The sequence below is a fragment of the Cyprinus carpio genome, chromosome B11 (genome assembly GCF_018340385.1).
Source record: "Cyprinus carpio isolate SPL01 chromosome B11, ASM1834038v1, whole genome shotgun sequence".
NCBI lineage: Eukaryota > Metazoa > Chordata > Actinopteri > Cypriniformes > Cyprinidae > Cyprinus > Cyprinus carpio.
In genome coordinates, this window is record NC_056607.1 from 18,840,518 (window position 1) to 18,861,729 (window position 21,212).

A 21,212-nucleotide genomic window follows, 5' to 3' on the forward strand; every position below is an offset into this window, starting at 1 on the left:
TGACAAAATGCACTGTAATGAACTCGCACAATGAAACGTTTGGGTTTTTTTTTTCTCTGTGGAGCACAAAAGTTATTGTCAAAATGTTGGTTGCATAAACTGTTTAGTCTTAAAAAGTTAGTCATCTATTTATTTTGTTTTAGTTTTTTTGTTCAAGACTGGTCAAAACTTTTTTTAATTCAGTAAGTATGGTACTCTTTACTTCAAAGCTTTACTTCAAAAACTATGTCTGTTTTATGTATTAGGGTCTGATATGTGTGAGCGGTAAAGAGAGAGGGCAAACATTTTTGCATTTTAGGTTAGCATTGCCATCTTATCAGCCAACATTGCCTTAAATAGACATAGCAGTGCATAGCACTTCATTTAAAACATGGGGTTTTGACCAAATATATTCAATCTTGTTTTTTGTAAAATGTGGCAACAAGATGTTAAAAAATGTGAAAATAAAAAAAGTTTTGGACATATAATGTAATAAAAAAATACCTAAAAGTAACTACAAATGAGCATGTAAAGCAAATATCTTTTAAAGAAATTCCGTGTGGAACATGCCCCCAATGCTCAATGTTCTCACGTTTTTTCCTCTTACCTGTTTTCATCTCTGATACAGATATAGAGATATATATAGAGAGATATATATATATATAATATTTTTTTTGGGGGGGGGGGTTTATATATAATAAAAGTCAATGATTTAGGGCCGGGTGATGTGGCTAAAAAATATCACAATAATGTTTTCATAACAGTCGATATCGATACTTATCACGATAAATGTCACATTTTTATTTCTTTCAAGTTTAAAGGCAGATTGCTTCAAAGGGAAAGTTGTAAAAACCAGACAGTTAATTCTTGCTTTAAAGTACTCTTTATGGTCAGAACATGACAAACATTTCACGTTTCACATTTTCATGAGTAGCACTCTTTCATTCCGATTTTGGTGGATATACATTTTATCAAACATTTATCACATTTGTCATTAAACAACGATTTACCTATAATTATTTAAACATATAGAACAAATAGGATATAGAATTTAAAATAAAAACTATTTTTTTTTCTTTTTTTCCCTTTCTTTGTTTTTAGCATATGTTTTAATTAGCATACTGTGCTTTAGCTGTTAGTTTGCACTGTGATTAAATGTTTTAATTAGCATGCTAATTGGCGCTGCCACCTAAAATATCAAAACTAAAAAAAAATTAAAAATCTACATTTAGTCAGTTGTTGGATGACTAGTCAGCCATCATGACCCATCTCTACTCCCTAGACTTTCAAATAACTCTTAATGTCTACCATAGCGCTTCTGGACACTGAGCTTTCTGATTTTGTTTAGACCGGGTGTCCGTCATCCACCCAGTTTCTTGCCAACATCTCCTGCTTTGTTAGCCTGTAAAATCTGAGGGGCTGAAGAGAGATTGGGGACGAGACAGCGATGTGGATTGACATGGACATGGATGTTGACAGCTTGTGGAGTGTTTCAGAGAGTGGAATAAAGTGGCGAGCCAGCCAGGGGTCAGATACCACACCCAGATTTACACACTCGCTCGGGCTCAATCACAGCCAGCCTGCCTCAGAAGCAAGGCGCTGTTCTCTTGCTCTCTCTTCTTCTCCTCTGTTTGATATTGTGCTGGGACAATGAATCAGAAAGGCTAATGAAAGCCTCTCAGCTTCCTTGAGGAAACTTTCCTCACTTAATTACTTCAGCCTCCTCTGGTGAGCTTGAAAAATGCTTTTTTGGAGCCAGTGCAATCTCTCTTGGATTAATCCCTCACAAAATTGATGTTTACCATGCAAGCAAACTAAGTATAACCAATCTGTATCTTGTTAGACTTGTGAAACTGACAGTTGATCATCTGTAGAATTAACTCAAAGCGTTAAATTTGAGGCAAAGCACGTCAAAGGTTTTGTAAACAAAGTTTCGGTGCTTAAATTAGTTCGGTTGGTGTTTATGTAGTGTACTAACAACTAATTAGACTTCCGTTTGATCGTCTAGACATGAAAAATCACCTAAGCTTTGGAGGTAACTACTTTGGAAATAACATGTCAGTCAGCTAAAGTTATATGAGTGAATATGAGCTTCAGCAAAGTCGCTGACATTTTGACTAGTCAGCGGTATCACTGTATGAAGCTGTTCCGCTGCATAAATTCCCAGAATGCATCAGGATTGACAGGATTTCAGCACACAATGCTGTCATACAGGAAAGATGGATGATGCGTGGAATGTTCTTACCATCATTACCTAGCTGGAACCCTGAGAAAAACAACCGTTCTCATGCCAGTTCATTATTTTCACCATGCAAAATCAAGTCACATGTAATTTTCATTTCATTTCACCTCTTTTCCTCACAGAAAAGCACGCTGAAAAGCTTTAATACTATTTGCACGCCACGTACCCGGCGTGTTTTCATTCACCGTGTCTGATGTAGGTGGGTGAGATTTGAAGTAAGGTTAATGTGCCACACTCAAGGGCACGGTGAACAGATTTGCCGTTTCCTGCAGCAGCAGAATGTTCTCGCTGCCAGATGTTGCTGCGGACAGGCGGAGAATAGAGGACGAGATGGCTATAAGAAGAGAGAAGATGTTGAAAATGTATGAAAAATGCTTACAGATGGAGTCTGGGATGCTAAATATATATTTTCTTTAGAGGCTGTGTGAGATAATTGTGAAAGCAGAATAGCAGTTCTGTGCTTGCTGGATTTTTGTGGACTGATGGATATGATAAAAGTTGAAATTTTAATGGGTTCAGAGCTCCTGTTTCTTCTGAAAGATTAACCTTTAAGTTCTTTTCATCTGAATTATTTTGAACTATTTATTATAGTGCTTGCAAAGCAGCACTGTATTGATGATTTTTTTTTTGCAAATTCTTGGTTGTTTTCTCCTAATAAAATCTGAATTTTTGTTTGTGTGAGCTTTGTACGTGATATATGCCTGTGTGCTTATAAACAATCGCTTTAGCAGATAAATGCATACAATTTACAGTCTTTTCCTTTTGAAAAAACTGACCGAAACAATTGATGACTCATCCTGCACTGCAGATTTTCATCCAATCAAATGCAGTCCAGGATGAGAAAGCAATGACTAGTAAGTAGCACGTCATAGCTGTTGGCTGTGTTGTAACTGAAGCCTATAGCCTATTTTTAAAAGATGTTGATACAGTATATACTCCACACAAACTTTGTCTCAACAGGAATTAAGTCAAAAACCACTTAACATATAGACTTTATTTAAACATTTTTTCTTTTGTAATTTCAGCCTTTTTTCTTAAACTTTAGATTTTGTAGATTTAAAATTAAAGATTACTTATGCTTATTTAAATTTAACTTAAACTCTATTTGTCTTACTGACACAATGTTAGTCCTCTACTACATTAATGTTTTTATATTTCTCTCATTTATTTAAGCCTTTACCCTGCAAAGGTGGTGCTGTGTTGTTAATTCTCGTACAGACGTCTGACAAATGCTAAGTCTTTAAAACCTAAAAACTTAAGATTACCTAAAACTTCATATGTATTTCTTAGCAGACTTCCAAGCCCCAGTATTTACTTTAAGAAAATAATCTTTAATATGCTGTATTTTAAAAGCATTTGAATTATTACAAACTTGATGTTTTAGCTGCAGCACAAGAGCACAACAATTTAGTTTTTCTTAATTTGGTATATGAGTGCACTGTGTGACTTTCTGTAATGTGATCTTGTGAAATTCTGAATACATTTAAGAGACTCGTGGTAACCTAGTTGTCCTTTTCTCCAGCATGTTCAGGTGGTACGCAAGGTTTTGTGGCAGGTTCTTTACTTTGCTGCATCACTCTAATGGAGGTGGGAGATCATTATGAAGGATTGTGATGAGGAGCAGCTGGATGAATTTAACAAGAACTCAGCTGTCAGTGATGTGGTGACAGCTGAAGTTGAAATAACACACATGAAACTTGAGACAGAAGAAGTGGCCCTCTCTTTTCAACCTCTGCTCTGTTTCCAAGCAGACAGGCATCATTAGACAGGAGTTAGAGCCAGATCATTGTTCTGCTCAGACTTGCTCCTGTGCAGGCAGGAGCAGATGCTGATGTCTAGAGGTGGAAAACAGTGCAGAACGACGACTCACACAGGTCAAGCACTCGAGTCTGAGCTGTGCTCTGTTTATCATTCAACAACAAATTAGGACAGAGAAAGACAGTATTTATGCATTTTATGGTATAAATAAATGTTGCTTTAAGTTTTTTAAGTAATTTGCCTGTTAGGCCTAGGTATCGATTCTGACTCTCAAGGATTTCATTCCATAAGTGTATTATTATATTTGAACAACAATACAGTAAAAATTTAATATTGTGATTGTTGTTGTTATTATTATTATTATTATTATTACAATTTAAAATGTTTCCTGTTTAATATATTTTACTTGTCTTCAGTGTCAAATGATCCTTCAGAAAGCATTCTAATATGCAGATTTGGTGCTCAATAAAGGTTTCTCATTATCATCAATTATGAAAACAGTTGCTGTTTTTTAATTTTGTGGAAACCATGAAACATTTTATTTATTTTTTAGTAAGTAGGAAGTTTAAAAGAACAGCATTTTCTCTTTTTTGTGTTTTTCTTTTATTATTTAAAATAATAATTAATTAATTTCAACAAGAAGAAAAGTCTTTTGAAGAAAATTTTGCTTTTGTTAATTTGTCACTAATAAATTTCTGTCCATCTTTTTTGGGGGTAAAATAATAGTTGTTGGTTTGATTTTTAAACTTAGTAACTTGCATGTCACTTAGAAAACCAATCCTGTCCGAATAGTGCTGTTGATGTTTTTGATGATGGTTTTTCTGAGGAAAATAATTTTTAAAAGTAATACAATAATTTGCTGTAATTGCAGTGACTGTGATGCACACAGAAGGTAGATCCTGTGACCCTACTACCTTGGGATGTTTCATTTACTAATATTTGCCCTATAGCAAAACATTATCTTCAGTAAACAGTACATCCCCCAACTCAGTCCTCCTGTTTAGTGTGTTTTTCTTTGTCTCGACCCATTTTATGGCCTTAAACACACATGAGGGATCTTGACTTCTCCTTGTTTTCTCTCAGCTGTATGAAACTGCACTGTTTCCCCTGAACCCTGCTCCACACCCCATTACCACAACCCCATTGCTCTCACCGAATATCAAACAACAGGACACCTCTGTGTCTCTTACCCTGCAGTCATGTCCACAGCCAGAGAGACATTAGGGACTCAGGAAATAAGAAACAGTGAAGCAGAAGCAGCAACCCAGCTCTGAACTACTGAGAGCTGTCATTGGTACACAAGCTTCAAGTTCATTTGAACTCATTAATGAGGAACTGGGGGGGGTCTGTATTACTGCAGTTACTTCTGATGCAATGCAAACTGTACAGACATATTTGCTTCTACATGTAATTTTGTTTTTCTAAATAGTATGTTAGGGCAAGAAAATATTAGCATTTCACTTCAGTAGGCAGTAGTTTATTTGTTTATTTTCAACTCTTGCTCCTGGGCAATTTTTTATACTTTATGTTTGCCCTCATTTAAAATTATGAAATGACAGTAATGCAAATTATACCCAGAATTAACAGCGTATGTTCATTTAGCATTCAGTTCAGTTAATTAATGAGATAATCAAACAGTGCACTGAACAAACAACTGTTGGACATTTTGTTTGTGAAGTCGACCTTTGATAATTTGGCACACTTAAAGATGATTCTAGCTTTCATTAGATTCATTAGATGTATGGTGCAATGACATGTTAGTAATGATACAAGATAACTTCATGAAATATTTAATTAAATATGTTTTAATAAAGTATTGACTAGTAAGGATATAGACTACATATATGGATATATTATTGTTACAAGGCATCTATATTGTAAGTCTTAAAGCATTAATCTCTCTTTATTTTATAAAAATATCTTAACTTTAGTATTAAAAAAGGGTAAACATTTTTTTCTGAGGTCTTAAACTTTGTGTCATATATCTGAATGAGATGAGATATCCCAGTGTTCTTATAGTTAAGTAAAACTGAAACTACAGCTAAAATTATAAATTTCAGATATTTGCCAAGACAATATTTTAATTGAGTGTAACTTAATATGCTGAAATAACTAAAATTAAATTAAAACTGAATTAAAAATTAATTAAAATACATAGACACACCCACACACATACATATATAAGACAAGAAGCCCACAAAATAACTTTGACTAAAATTAAAAAAAACAAACAAAGAGAAAATCTGAAAAATAAACCTGATTTAATATATGAATTCAAACTATAATAGTATCTCAGTGATACTAAAATAACATGAACGTGAGATAAGGCAATTACATTGTGTTTCCCTGATGAACCTCCCTAATTAATTACTATTTAATAAATAACCATTTCATTTTATTTTATTGTATTAAATAAATATTGCACAGTAAATAACAAATATCAAATAAGGTCTTAATTCTGTTAAACATGCAGCTATCATTGTGTGTTCAAAAATAAATAACTTGCAGATAAAAATAAAGTGATAAATACATTTTACAGCTCCTATTTTTTTTTTAAACATGAAAATGCCATTGCAATACAGAACACTTTGCCAACTATGTCTTATTTTTGCAACAAAGTGTGAGTATATACCAACCAACACTTCCTAAAAATATTTTTTTAGTATAAGGTGACAAAACGTGTTTTCTCTTAGTTATCACTCGGCCCGTCTCTGCCTCAGACATGCAGCCCACAGAACGTTCACAGAGCTTTTGATATATATTGTGTTGTACATAAAAGTAGCAAAATCAGGCATACATGACATGCACATAAATACTGTTACGTTGAAAAAATAATAATAACCTGCCTTTGAGGCTTTTGTGGTCTGTTGATGTTGAGAAGACAATGTAGGTCTTGCACCGGGAGCTCCAGGCTATTCCTAAAGAGAAAAATGACTGCATTAACTTCATATATCATCTTAAGATGTAACTTGATGTGTAGCTCCAGGTTAAACAATCAAAAAGGCAGGTTTCTTTCTTTAAGGGATTTGAAGTGTCACTTTGTGATGGTTGAATTAAATTGTCAACATGAGTGTTGAACTGTAAGGTGTTGCAAAGTGTAAAAAAAAAAGTGTATGATATAAAAACTCATTTTAAAACCATAAAGCTTCGGGCCATGTACTTCCTCCACTTTTTAATTTGCTGCTCACATCATTAATCTATGAGAAATAAGGATGCTGTGAATTAAAGTGCACCATTTGGCACGGACATTACTCCTGAACTTGCTAAATAGAGATAATTGACGTAAAGTGATGGATTGCACGTAATGTACTGAGATTCTGGATACCATCCAGTACTTTATTTGATAATGAAGATATACATGTATATATTTCTACAAATTGATATGCATGCAGACATAGAGGACTGTACAGTACTTACAAGCTGCAAATGTAATACACATACTACCGGTCAAAAGTTTGAGCTCAGTATGAATTTTATTCATTTATTTATTTAAAGTAATGAATATGTTTACTAGAAATGAATATTTAAAAATGTCAATAAATGTTACTATTTCAAATAAATTCTTTACTTTTTATTCACTAAGGAATCTTGAAAAAAATGTTTCACGGTTTCCACAAAAAATATTAAGCAGCACAACAGTTTTAACAGTTTTTTAACATAACATAATAACACAACAGTTTTTAAAATAATAATAATAAATACCAACCTCTAAATCAGTATATTAGAGTGATTTTTGACACTAAAGACTGGAGAAATGATTCTGAAAATTCAGCTTTCCATCACAGGAATAAATGACATTTTAACATATATTAAAATAGAAAACAGTTCATAATAACATTTCACAATCTTATTTTTTTTTGGAGGTGGAATGGGAATTGCAGAGTCTAAAGCATAAAAAATAAGCATAAAAATAAATATTAAGAAAAAATAAAAATACATACCGACCTCTTTAAACAACAGTGCTTAATTAACTACCTAATTATTATTAAAAAAAAAAAAAAAAAAAAAATATATATATATATATATATATATATATATATATATATGTATATGTGTATATGTATATGTGAAGTATCTTACAGTGCTTTGACTGTACTATTCTCACAAATTGTGTTAGCAACTGTAACTGTGTTATGATGGGGCAACTTTAATGAGCTAGTTTATTAATCTTAAGTCTTCTCACAAAAATCCATTAAATTATGTAAAATGGCTGGATAAACCCTTCTGTTAAAGCACATCTGTTGTTCACACAAACAGCAGTGTGTGTGTGTGTGTGTGTGTGTGTGTGTTTGTGTGTGTGTGTGTGTTTGTGAATATTTCTGCAATTCCGATTCCACCTCCAAAAGAGCTTCTATAGTTAACAGCTTAGCCTAGTAGCTTAGCAGCTAAATTCACAAAATCCACAGGGGTGTTTATGATTTCTGCATTTTCCTGCTGACAATGTATTTATTTGACTGTTCATAAAGTCACACGTGTCTAAAATACAGTGAACTAATTATGTCATTTCCTTTTTTTTTTTTGTAAACATTTTGCATTGCATTTTTTTTGCCTTGTACTGTACATGCCTGAATGGTTAATGTAAAGTTGTTCTCCACATAGACCATCAATGCATAACTTTTTGGGTAATAAAAGGGATCGTTTACTCAAAAATGAAAAGCCTGTCATCATTTATTCACTCTGTTTTGCTAAACACTCAGTCCAGGTATAATCTGTCTGTAATTTTTCCATCTCTTTCCATATCACTCTCATCTCTGGCTCTCTGTAGCGCTCATCACATTCCCATGTGCAGGAGTTCCCTGTCTAACTCTATCAGATCTCTTATCGGGACAAGAGGTGTTTTGCTAAATCTTCACCCTCGCCTGCCTCTCCTCAGTTGTTATATCTCTCTTAGTTTAGATTAAGTGATCCAGCGGCTTCCGTATCTCTGTTTTTGCCGCTTCTGCATTCTTATCCCTCACAGTCGCCCACATGATCAATGCTATCAGCTCTGTGTGGCAGTGATAAATTATGCATGCGCTCCAGTCAATGGCTGAGTTGTGGTTTGGTTGAGACACAGCGGTGATAGCGAGTCTTAATCAGCACCTAAAGTGTGAGAACTCTTAACGTCCACCCCGAGGGCCATGAAGAGCGGCGTGGCTCTTTAAGAATGACTTATGTGGGAGCCGAGGACTTCATCGTCATGTGAATTCATCACAGAGCTCCGCTTTTGTCTTTCTTTCTTTCTTTCTTTCTTTTGTTTTCTTTGTTACTATGAAATTATTAAAAATGTAATAATTTAATTTCTTCAATTATTAATTAATTAATTCATTCCATTATTTATTTGGTTGTTTTTAGAAATAAAAAAATATTCCAGATTTTGTTTTCTTTCAGGTATATTACACGGCACTTTTTTCAGTTAGTTACTCCAGCTTACCTTTTGGAAAATGTGTGTGAAAAAATGTCAAGTATAGAGAATACAATATATAAATTGCACACCCTGGTAGAGTAATAGAAAAAAATCTCTGAGGTCCTTTTAATCTCAGTCACTCTACAGTCGCAGTATATGGTCCTTTTCACAAAATTGGATAAAATGATTCATATACCACAATATTGATCAAATGTTTCAACATAGTGTCTCATGACAAGCTATTATTTCCTCAGCCTTGTGCTTCCATCTCAGTGATGTTTCCATGATGAAAGAAATAATGACAAAATTGCCAACCGCTTTGGAAGACGCATCATCAAAACATGCCTTTGGAGATCAGCGTAATATTTAAAATCAAATTACAGCTGAAAACACCAACTCCTCTTCCGATCTCGTTTGTTTTTGTCTTGCTTGTTTATCTGTGTGTTTGTTGAGGTTATGTGCTGTGTGAGTCTCTTATAGGCCAGATTCGAACCTGCATCATCTGCTAAGCGCTACATTGTATCTGGAGCCACCTTTTTTTCTTGGCATCTTGGGGTTCTAACCTTCTTTTTTATCACTTTTGTCACTTTAGAAGCGAAGGAGATTGTCCTGAAAGCTCAGATTTTAGCGGGAGGAAGAGGCAAAGGAGTGTTCGACAGTGGCCTGAAAGGAGGGGTGCATTTAACAAAAGAGTGAGTACCTGCCTAGACCCATTTTCTGAGAAAGAAAAGATACTGTTTTCCTGTCCTTCATTCCTCTTAAAACCCCTGTCATTCTTTGACACCCTGTATTTCTCACCAAGAAAATAGAGCAGAATATCTCTCTTCCCTCAGCATTTGTGATGTCCTTAAAACTCATTTGTAATGTGGAATGATGGATTCCTTAGCTGAACAAATTATAAGTGTTACAGAAACTATATATAGAATGAGGGAGACGTTTGAAATATAGTAATCTCTGAAAACTTTACCAGAAAGCCATGAGTTTTCATCAAGTAGGGGCTGATTTATGACTGAATGCCTGCGTCTTGTATCACTGTCACGTAATGTACTTTGGCATTCGGGATGAAGAGAATCGGCCAGAGAAAACACTCTGAAACACAGCCTGATCTGTTTTATCTAGCAAATGAGCACAGCGCTTTTTGTGGCCCTGAGAAATCCTCGAGAGTTTGCTAGTATGTGTTTCTTAAACTAAAACTTTTTCTTTGTTGTTGTTTGCCTGTGCCATAGTTATTTGTAGTACAATAAAAAGATGATCCAGAGAGAGAGAGAGAAATACATGATCAGCAAATTAGTCCAATTTAAACCTGCATTATTAGCATGAGCACCTCAGCTCTTTATAGCGCACATGCATTGACTGAATAAAATAATCACAGTTGAAAAATACATAACAGTCTGGAAAAACTTCTGTGTGCTCACATACAGTTTGATCAGATATCATCTTGCATCAGTGTTTCCTGCAAGTAGGGCTGGGCGGTATGGCCACAAAAATATCATGATAAAATTTTTCATATCAGTTGATACAGTATTGATAATTTTCACAATAAATTTAACATTTTTATTTCTTTTAAGTTTAAAGGCAGAATTTTGCTCCAAAGTGAAAGTTGTAGAACCAAACAATTAATTGTGGTTTTAAACTACTCTTTATGATATTTTTGAATTCTTTACATTTTTCCAGTCATTTTTTTCTTTAACAAAATAAATATCTTAAAGTGCTCCTATTATGGATTTTTGAAAATTACTTTTCATGCAGTGTGTTACACAGCTTTACGTGAATGAAAACATTCCTGCAAAGTTTTAAATCGGAAAGTGCACCGTGTATAAAGTCATTGTCTCTCAAAATAAATAGTCGACTATGAATCATTGAAACGAGTCATTTTTAAACGAATCCCAAGCCGTTTTATGTTGACGTCAACATGAAACATTAGCATATTGCCCCCCCTCCACTTGTTGTTTTTTTTGCGTTGTCCTGAATGAACATGCAAATTTATTCTTTGCCACTAGGTGCCGCTCTTGGAGTGGTAAAAATAGCTGTTTCCCTGGTAACGCTGTACACAAAGCAGCACTGCGCTCACAAACGCTGCTTTATCAGACATTACAGGCATGATGAAAATGAGACCAATTGGACCAATCACCGCAGATTAGCGCCACACAAAGGAGGGGTTTGGAAAAATGAATCGTTAAACGAATCGTTTGGTAGTCGTTGAGCAAATAAGGTAAAAATAAATGCATATTATAAGACAATGAAAGTGTTTTTTTGACCTTGCATGCATGTCGACCTGTTGTTGGGGACTCCCAAACCAAAATATGAACCTTTCATTACCCATAATAGGGACACTTTAATAGAAAAATTAATTTCTTAGTTTCTGCATGTTCTATTGGGTGATATACTTTCAAATCAAGAAAAGGTTTTGTTTTGCCTGACTCTGATGACATGTATTTTCAGCACAGTTTGTCGTGCAAGGTGCAATATTAATAATATTACAAAAATCTACATTAATAGTAGCTAGAGTTAGGATGGAGATGTAAATTTATGTTTTTATTGTTCTGACTGTTTGAGGTTTATTAAAATTAACCATTGTTCTTCCACAGTAGTATATGTTTAGATCATGATAACCACAGTTAAAAGCACACATATAGCACCTCAGTAAAAATGCAACTGTATGGTTTCTAGGTATTTGTATGGAAAACAGTAGTCTAAGTACACTTAGTATAAATACACAAACATATCTATATTCTATTACTCCTTTAAAACATTTAATACATGTCTACATTAATAATATAATAAAATTCTATATGAATATTCCAGATTTTTGCCATAATACCATGGTGCAGCTAGTGTTAATACAGTAAATTCATGTTAAATGATGGTGATGGAAAAGTCTTCTGACTTCATCGTTGCACACAGTTTTTCTTCTGTTTGTCAGCGTGGTTTCATCTGACTTCAAACTAGTGTAAATTACCGAGTCATTTGGGAGTTGTTCGCTAAATTCAAGTGCATCACACTGGTTCTCGCATTGAGTGTGTTTACTTATCAGCAAGTAAACGCATCTGCTCTAGTAAACTCGCGCTACGCTGCCGTTTAAATTTTCAATCGAGTGGATAAATGGTCCATGTGATGCGGTTCAAATGAGCAGTACTTCTTCATTCCGCTTTTTTTGAACATTTATCTAAATCTTGTTATCGTTTTATCAAAGAAATTTATATCGTAATAATTATTGTTATCGTTTTATCGCCCAGCCCTATCTGCACACAACAATGTATATACAGCATGAGCCGCATTGTCTGATCTGGAAAAAAACAAAATGACAAATTGATTAATCTAGTCTGACCACGGTGATCACAGACAAGCTGCGCAAATCCACCTTCATTATAAGCTAGGATTTGCGCAGCTTGTCTGTGATCAACGGCTCCTTGTAGTAACAGCTGCTCTATGTGAAATCACGCACCTGATGGAATTTACCGCTGATTAGAGAACCGGCTTTACTGACGAGATGCGCATTAACGATCGGCCGATCTTGATCGGAACACCCCTATTCCGAAATGAGGTAAACTTCAACAGATTTCCCCTGCTCAGGGAGTAGGGAACAATGAACACTGTGTAGGCACCATGTCAATCGGGAACACAGTTCATGCACAGAGCTCACTGCTAACCAGCTGATTATCTGAATCAGGTGTGTTAACAAAGAGAGACATGCAAAATATGCAGAGCTGGGGGTCACAAGGAATGGAATTTAGAACCAATGCACTATTACACTAAATGATTGTTTCGGGTATCTTAAAGTTTCTGTGGTTTGCACATTACAGGATGGATCAGTGACTGGGGGTCACATTACACAATATTTACCTTGGAAGAATCCCTGACAACTCTTTCATTTACAAAATGCATGCGCGAGAAATCATAAAGGAACTCTCGTAAAACTACAAAATTTCCCATGTTCAGTGGTTCTCTCTCATTGGCTGTAGGTCATCACTGATGTTATTTCCAGTCAAAACTCATCACAGACAGGTTCAGATATTTATCCTGGGGAATATTTCTCAGGCATCAATACCTGTCTTTGATAATTCACACCATGTATCATCAGTTATGTGTCTGCGATCTACAGAAAACTGTCAGCGAGTAAAGTTCAGGCCTAAAGTCATGTAGTGTATACTATAATCATTCCTCTTTCATTCCTTTGAGTTCACAACTGACTGCCTCACTAAGCCAAGTCAATTTAAAATGAATGAAAATTCTTTACTGTGATGTATATTTCAGGTTTGTCAGACTTACAGTAGTTTCATACAGATTAGTTGTTTATATGACAACTAAAGATATTGTAATTAAAGATACATATTTACAACAGAGTTTTGATGTATAAATTAATAGTATTCTATAATTAATAATGTTATGTCAAAAAAAAAAAACATTTCAGAAACACTCTATACAAAAATCATGATCCAGCTGGATCAACTGTAAGCGAATCTAAGTTTGCGATATATACAGTACAGGTCAAAAGTTTGGAAACATTACTATTTTTAATGTTTTTGAAAGAAGTCTCTTCTGCTCATCAAGCCTGCATTTATTTGATCAAAAATACAGACAAAACAGTAATATTGTGAAATATTATTACAACTTAAAATAATAGTTTTTTTTATGTGAATATACTTAAAAAAAATAATTTATTCCTGTGATGCAAAGCTGAATTTTCAGCATCATTACTCCAGCCTTCAGTGTCACATGTAACATCCAGTCTATCACATGATCATTTAGAATTATTATGAGTGTTGGAAACAGTTCTGCTGTCTAATATATTTGATGAATAAAAGGTTAAAAAGAACTGCATTTATTCAAAATAAAAAATAAAAATTCTAATAATATATTTTCTAATAATATATTTTCTTTACTATCACTTTTTATCAATTTAACACATCCTTGCTGAATAAAAGTATTGATTTTATTTAAAAAAGAAAGAAAAAAAAATACTGACCCCAAATTACTGACCAGTAGTGTATATTGTTATTACTAAATATTTATATTTTAAAAACATAGGTTCTTTTTTTTTTTTTTTTACTTTTTATTCATCAAAGTATCCTAAAAAAAGTATCACATGTTCTGAAAAAAATATTAAGCAGCAGAACTGTTTCCAACTTTCATAATGAATCATCATATTAGATTGATTTCTAAAGGATCATGTGATAATGATCCTAAAAAATTCAGCTTTGCATCACAGAAATAAATGATAATTTAAAGTATAATAAATTTAAAACAATTATTTTAAATTGTAATAATATATCACAATTTTACATTTTTTTTCTGTATTTTTGATCAAATAAATGCAGGCTTGATGAGCAGAAGAAACTTCTTTCAAAAACATTAAAAATAGTAATGTTTCCAAACTTTTGACCTGTACTGTACATTCATTTATATATTACTTAAGCAATTAGTTATTTGAAAGCCACAATAAATGAAAAGCATAAAAATATGTCTCTTTTTCAGTCCTGCTGTTGTTGGAGAGTTGGCCGGTAAGATGCTCGGCTTCAGTCTGACCACCAAACAGACCCCAAAGGAAGGAGTGAAAGTCAAAACGGTATTAACGAAAGCACTTTGTGCATCTCTGGCATATTATCTCTTTTTTTAATGTTGTTCCTTTGAATAAATAATCGCTTTTGCACTTGGAAATTAAATTCTCTCTCTCTCTCTCTCTCTCTCTCTCTCTCTCTCTCTCCATTCTCACTGTCTTCCTGGCTTCAGGAGAAATCTGTATAATACCATTTTAAGATGCACTTTTTTTCCCCCTTTCTGTCATTTTTTAAAGAAATATTATTTTGCTGTTAGCTGAGTTAGGTGTCGTAGGTCATTGAGATGAATACACCGTGTGAGTCAGACCTCAGTGTGCAGGGAATGTTGGTAAACAGCCATTTCCATGTGTCACTGACAAGCTGAAATATCATTTTCCTCCCTCTTTCTCTGCTTCTCTCTATGTCTGACACCCACACAGACCGGCGTTCTCCTACAACCACCCCATATGTTTATCGCTGTTTATCTCTCTCCCCCTCAGGAGGTAATGATGGCTTCCTGCACTTAGCACGTGTTTGTCCTCTCGTCTTTAAACGCGGCCTAGAGCTCCCCATTATCATCCGCTTTTATTCCCGCCAGCTTCCCCTCACGCGACCGCCCCAAAACTTTTTACACAATGACGGCATCCCATTTTTGTCTTTTTCCTGCCTGAGAAACAGCCACGGGGGGTGGAAGTGCATATTCATAAAGGTTTCATACAGGGAGGTGGTGAGGAGGAACAGAGGTGCGATATAAGTGAAAATAAATAAATGCTTTAGAAATGCCAGCTCGAGCGTGTGGCATCTCCCCACAAACTTCTCTCGCTGCATTTGAGAGAATGTCACATTTGCTATTCAAGAGCCCTCTGGTTTCCTTCGCACATGGATGCATTATTGTATAATGAGGTTTTCCTCATGAATTCAGAATACAGTATCGGTTTATTGAGAGTAAAAAAGAAAAGTCTGTTTTGTGAAATTGTGTCCTTTAAGCCTTCAGAAGATGTTGACCTGGATATATGATTCATATAATATATGAGCAAAAAATTGTTCATGTGGAGAAATGTATATAGAATGATGCTAAAAAAAATTCAGCTTTACCACCACAGAAATAAATTACATTTTAAAATAAATGTAAAAAAAAAAAATTACTGTATGATTTAACGGTTTTCATTTTATTTTGCTACAAATAAATGCATCCTTAGTGAACATATAAGAGGCATCCTTCAAAAACATTATAAACTCGTAACTTTTGAATGGTAGTGTGTGTTTGAATAATTTTGTTTTTGCTGGTTTTTACTTTTTATAAGTAAAAAATATATGTAGGTCAATGGCTGTTGGCTGTTTGGTTGCAATAAATACATAAATATGTATTGAATAGATTTTATTTTGTACTCTTTTAGCTCTCAGCCCTAGAGGAGATTGAATATGGATGAGGGTTTGAATATGAGTGGTGTTAAAAGGATGTAATTGTGTTGTCAGTCTCAGAGAGGAATGCTGCTTGTGAGCTGTCAGTGTGCCATTAATGTGCCGTTTTTTACCCAACTATGTGTAAGCACAGTCTGTCTTGTTGGCCTTCTCTCTTTCTTTTCTGCTGTAATAGATTGTGAAGTGAGGAAATAGAGTAAAGGATAAAATAGATGGAAGGACAATGCAGGAAATAGAATGAACAGGGGTGCAAACGTTTGGCTTTCTTCACAAGCTGAAAGGGATAAAAATGGACTCGGGTGCTGGAGATTGGGTGAGATAGGTGAGACTGGGCAATTGTAACACTCTAAATTTCTTCAGTCTTATACAAGTAAGAGTGATGACACTTATTTAACACATGCTCAATAACGTTCTTTTCCTTCCTGAGTGTGATTCCTCCTTTTGGTGTGAAATGTTCAACTAAAAATATTTTTATATAAAATGGCCAAAATATAAGTTTTGATGATAATTATATTTTCTAGTTTTCTACCTCAGATTCATGTAGACTGTTACTAATTGAAAGCTCTATCTATCCATCCGTCCATCCATGTCTATAGTACATCTATATCTGGCTGTGTGTGTGTGTGTGTGTGTATGTATGTATGTATGTATGTGTGTAATTTAACAGTAAAGAGGGGACAGTAGTCTGTTATTGAATGTAAAAATGTTACTAATACACCTGGTTGTACCCTAAATTTTTTCTTTTTTTGTGTGTGTGTTAAGTTTCATTTTATTTGTTTTATTTATTTTGTTTTTTTTAGTGTGTGTGTGTGTTTTGTTTGAGTTTTATTTTATTTTATTATTTATGTTTGTGTGTGTGTGTTGTTTGTTTTATTTTGCTTTGTTTGAGGTTTTTTTTTTTACATTGAAGATAGGAGAGTAGTCTGTTATTGAATGTTAAAATGTTACAAATATGCCTAATTATTTTGTTTTTTGTTTTATTGTTTTATTTATTTTTATTAAATTTTTCTTATATTTTCTTGTCTGAGTATGTTTTGTTTTGTTTTATTTGTGTGTCTTGTTTTGTTTTTAAGCCTTTGCACTATTTATTTGTCAGTGAAAAGGGGACAATAACACCTAACGGTGATAAATAGAATTGGGGTGTGTTGCAGGCGAGACTCAAACCTACATAATCCAGTTGATTGTTATGGCTCTATTGAATGTTATGAAACATGTCAAGTACACAAACACTGGCACCAAACCTTTGTCTCCCCTTCCTTTTCTTCCTTCCTGAGGGTTCCTTCCCTCATCCTCTTTTGTGTAACTTCTTTCACTTCTTAAAATCACCTTTTAATTAGTTTTAATTTCAGGCCTGTTATTGGTGGTTCTGTCTTTATCCACTTGCCACGTCTCAGTGAGCTTCATGATGGCTGATTATCCAGCATTAGAAGTAGCTGTAGGACCTGCAGCCAGTAGACCTGTGCTTCAGAAATAAGCCTGTTAATGCACCATAATGAATAGATAACATGCAATGATGAATCCCGTCTCACCTGGTGTTTGTGCTGAGCAGGTGATGGTTGCTGAAGCTCTGGATATCTCCAGGGAAACATATTTCGCCATCCTGATGGACCGTTCCTTTAATGGACCCGTGATGGTGGGCAGTCCTCAGGGGGGTGTGGACATAGAGGAAGTGGCTGCCGCCACGCCAGAGCTCATCTTCAAGGTATCTCAGTTGTATCTGATTGAAAAGGTGTAGGCTTGAGTTACATTGTGATTTCCTGTTAAAGGTGTCTTTATATATATATATATATATATATATATATATAATTTTTATTTATTAATTTTTTTTGGATGTTTTGAAATAAACTTGCTATAAATATAAGAAATTTAAGTTGTTACAAACAAGATATAGAAACAGAAGTCTTTATTTTTTTATTTTTTTTAGAACAGTTTAAAAAGTGAGCATTTTAGAATGGTTAAATTGAGCTATAAAATGTATGGAAATACTAATAATACTAATAATAAATTAAATTTTCTTGGATTAGAGGCCTGCTTCATTAATACATAATATCCAACACATTACTTTAATTTAAATCTTAATGAAAATTATTAAAAATATTACATTTGAAAATGGAAAATGTTTAACCACTAAAGTCTTGAAAATGCCATGGATTTGAATTTCTCAAAAAAAAAAAAAAATGCATACCATAGTTTTTGTACAGAAGACTTAAATGCACAGCGTTTCATTTTTTTCTTTTCTTTTCTTTTCTTTTCTTTTTTTTTTAATTTTTTCTTTTTGGGCATAATAGCCTTGTCCACCATTATAAGTGAACCACAAATCTTTTTTTTTTTTTCAATGATGTGACTCCTTTAATGGACTTCTTTTAAAGATAAACTCATATTAACACGTGTAACAGCTGCTTTTCATTCTTGTAGCTCTTTGTGGTCTGGTTTTATGCATTCTCTCTCTTGTGTGTGTCTATCTCGTTATGTAAGTGATCTTTTAGAGATGGCCTTATAATTGCAAAGCCATTGTTCTCCAGCTCTCGTCTTTTTCTCGTTTCAGTCTGGCTGCGTGCCAGCTCTCTTGATTTTTAGCTGATGGTTGGTTTTCTCTTGCTTTCTCTCTCCCATCTCTTGCCTCAGGAAGTCATAGATATTTTCGAGGGGGTCCGAGACGACCAGGCACTACGTATGGCAGCTAATTTGGGTTTCAAAGGACCGTTGGAGAGACAGGTAATGGGTTTGGACTGAATCGCTGCCAAAGAGATTGTGCCATTAGAGTGTGTGTCGTTAAGCACAGCGGCCCCCACCTTACATCACCTCCCCCAACCGTCCACTATGTCTCCATTTTCGTTCATGGAAAAAGCGAGAGTAATGGACATGATGACTTTGCCAATACAGTCATTAAACATTTCTTAGGTCTCAGCAGACATCACCGATCATCAACAGTTCGTGCTTGTAGATCGTTCACATAAACTGCCATCTATAAACAGGTCACAGATTTGCTGTGACTACCTTTGCCGTAAACGATAAGCACGAGTTTAAATCTGTAAGATTTAATGACATTTATACCAAGGCCTCGTACAGGGTCTCTGAGTGACTCCTGTTTCCTCATTTTCACAAAATGTGCATTTTTCCTATAAATGTAGCGTTCAGATAACTGTATATATATTTGAAAATATTTATGGACACTTAACATTTACCTATTGCTCTTTATATTTTGGGGAATTTAGGAGGGATTTTAAGAGCATGAAAATCTATGGAATTGTTTCAGAAAGTCAAAATATGAATACTGTATAAATCAATATCTAATCTTTGGTAAGTGTTACAAAAGTATGAATTTCAAAATTTAAGTATTACCAATGTATGAAATATGAAAGCATTACAAAATCTACTAAATTGTTCCAGAAGGCCAAAATATTTCAATTTTATATTACAAAGTGTGAAACTATTATGAAATCATAAAATATATTACAATATACAGAAGTATTACAAACACATGAAATATATGGAAATATAGGAAATCTACAAAATGTAGATGAAAGGCAAAGTCTTTCCTCATCTACAAAGGTTTTGCGAGAATATGAAATATGACTGTATTACAAAAGTCTTTCACAAAAGTGTTGCAAAACTTTGAAATACTAAAGAATCAAAAATTCTATAAAAATATTACAAGAAGACAAGAAGTATTATTTTTTACAGAAATTTAAAATATAAATGCATGTTATGTATAGTGCTGTTTTTTATTGTGAAACACTATTAATCGCATCCAAAATAAACGTTTTTGTTTACATAATATATGTGTGTGTATGTATTTTATATATTTATTATCTATATATAAATACAAACACATACAGTGTCTATTTTGAAAATATTTACATGTATATATTCATATTCATTGTAATTTATATTATATATATATAAATGTATTTATTATATAAACAATTTTTTTCTTAAATACATGCATTTGTGGGTATTTATATATACATAACGCATATACACAGTAAACACACATATATTTTTATATTGGATGTGATTAATCACAATTAATCCTTTGACAGCACTTGTTAAAAAGAATCAAATGAAATGATTCACAAGTGTTATGAAAGCAATTTAAAGGAATCTGTAGTAGTTCATGTGATAATTAAATCATGTTAACTTATAGAATCTCTCAACATTGTTTATCTGTGTATGCACATGTATGATTTTGTGTGTACAGACATTGGAGAAGCTTAGCATTATGGAAATTACTGCTAAATGTCTGGCTTGTCAGTTTGGCTCTTCTTAAGTCATGCTTTCACAGCGCATCTTTTGCGAGCATCTATTTGAGTCAATGCTAATTAGAATGTTTGGGATGCAGTATACCGTTAACTCAGCTTCACCACTTTGAAGTGCAGCGATATGACAAAGAGCCGGCGCTCGCCTCTGCGTGCTGATGAGAGCAGCGCTACAATGTTTTCTGTCAGCATGCGCTCATTATCAAAAGCGCTTCCGTTGGCTATGGGAAAGGGAGATGTCATTTGAGCTCTTAAGCTCTTTGAAAGTAGAATTTGTTAGGATGACATGCTTTCAGAAAGCACATGATATAGCAAAGTGTAGAGCAATAAGCAGTCGGTTATCTTTCCTGTCTTAACCTCTCGTCAAACCTTAGCTGTGGTAAACTGATTCAGATGCTGCCTTTAGTAATGAAAAATAAATAGATTTGATGTTTACAAATAATAACATTTACCTTTTACTTTGTGTATATACACTATATATATATAATCAATCAATCAATCTATATATATATATATATATATATATATATATATATATCTATATATATATATATATATATATATATATATATATATATATATATATAGATTGATTGATTTGATTGCATAAAAGCCTTGTCCATCATTAT

The 21,212-nt window shown here is 33.8% G+C and overlaps 1 protein-coding gene across 1 annotated transcript in view; it reads left to right on the forward strand.

Annotated features, from left to right (window-relative positions):
• The window catches only part of LOC109049870 (succinate--CoA ligase [GDP-forming] subunit beta, mitochondrial-like), a 97,608-nt gene that overhangs the window by 24,886 nt on the left and 51,510 nt on the right, over positions 1 to 21,212 (forward strand). The window contains exons 3-6 of the mRNA XM_042734415.1: positions 9,958 to 10,057; positions 14,841 to 14,931; positions 17,874 to 18,026; positions 18,950 to 19,039. Of these exons, the coding sequence (XP_042590349.1) occupies positions 9,958 to 10,057; positions 14,841 to 14,931; positions 17,874 to 18,026; positions 18,950 to 19,039 (434 nt within the window). The remainder of the gene's footprint in view (positions 1 to 9,957; positions 10,058 to 14,840; positions 14,932 to 17,873; positions 18,027 to 18,949; positions 19,040 to 21,212) is intronic.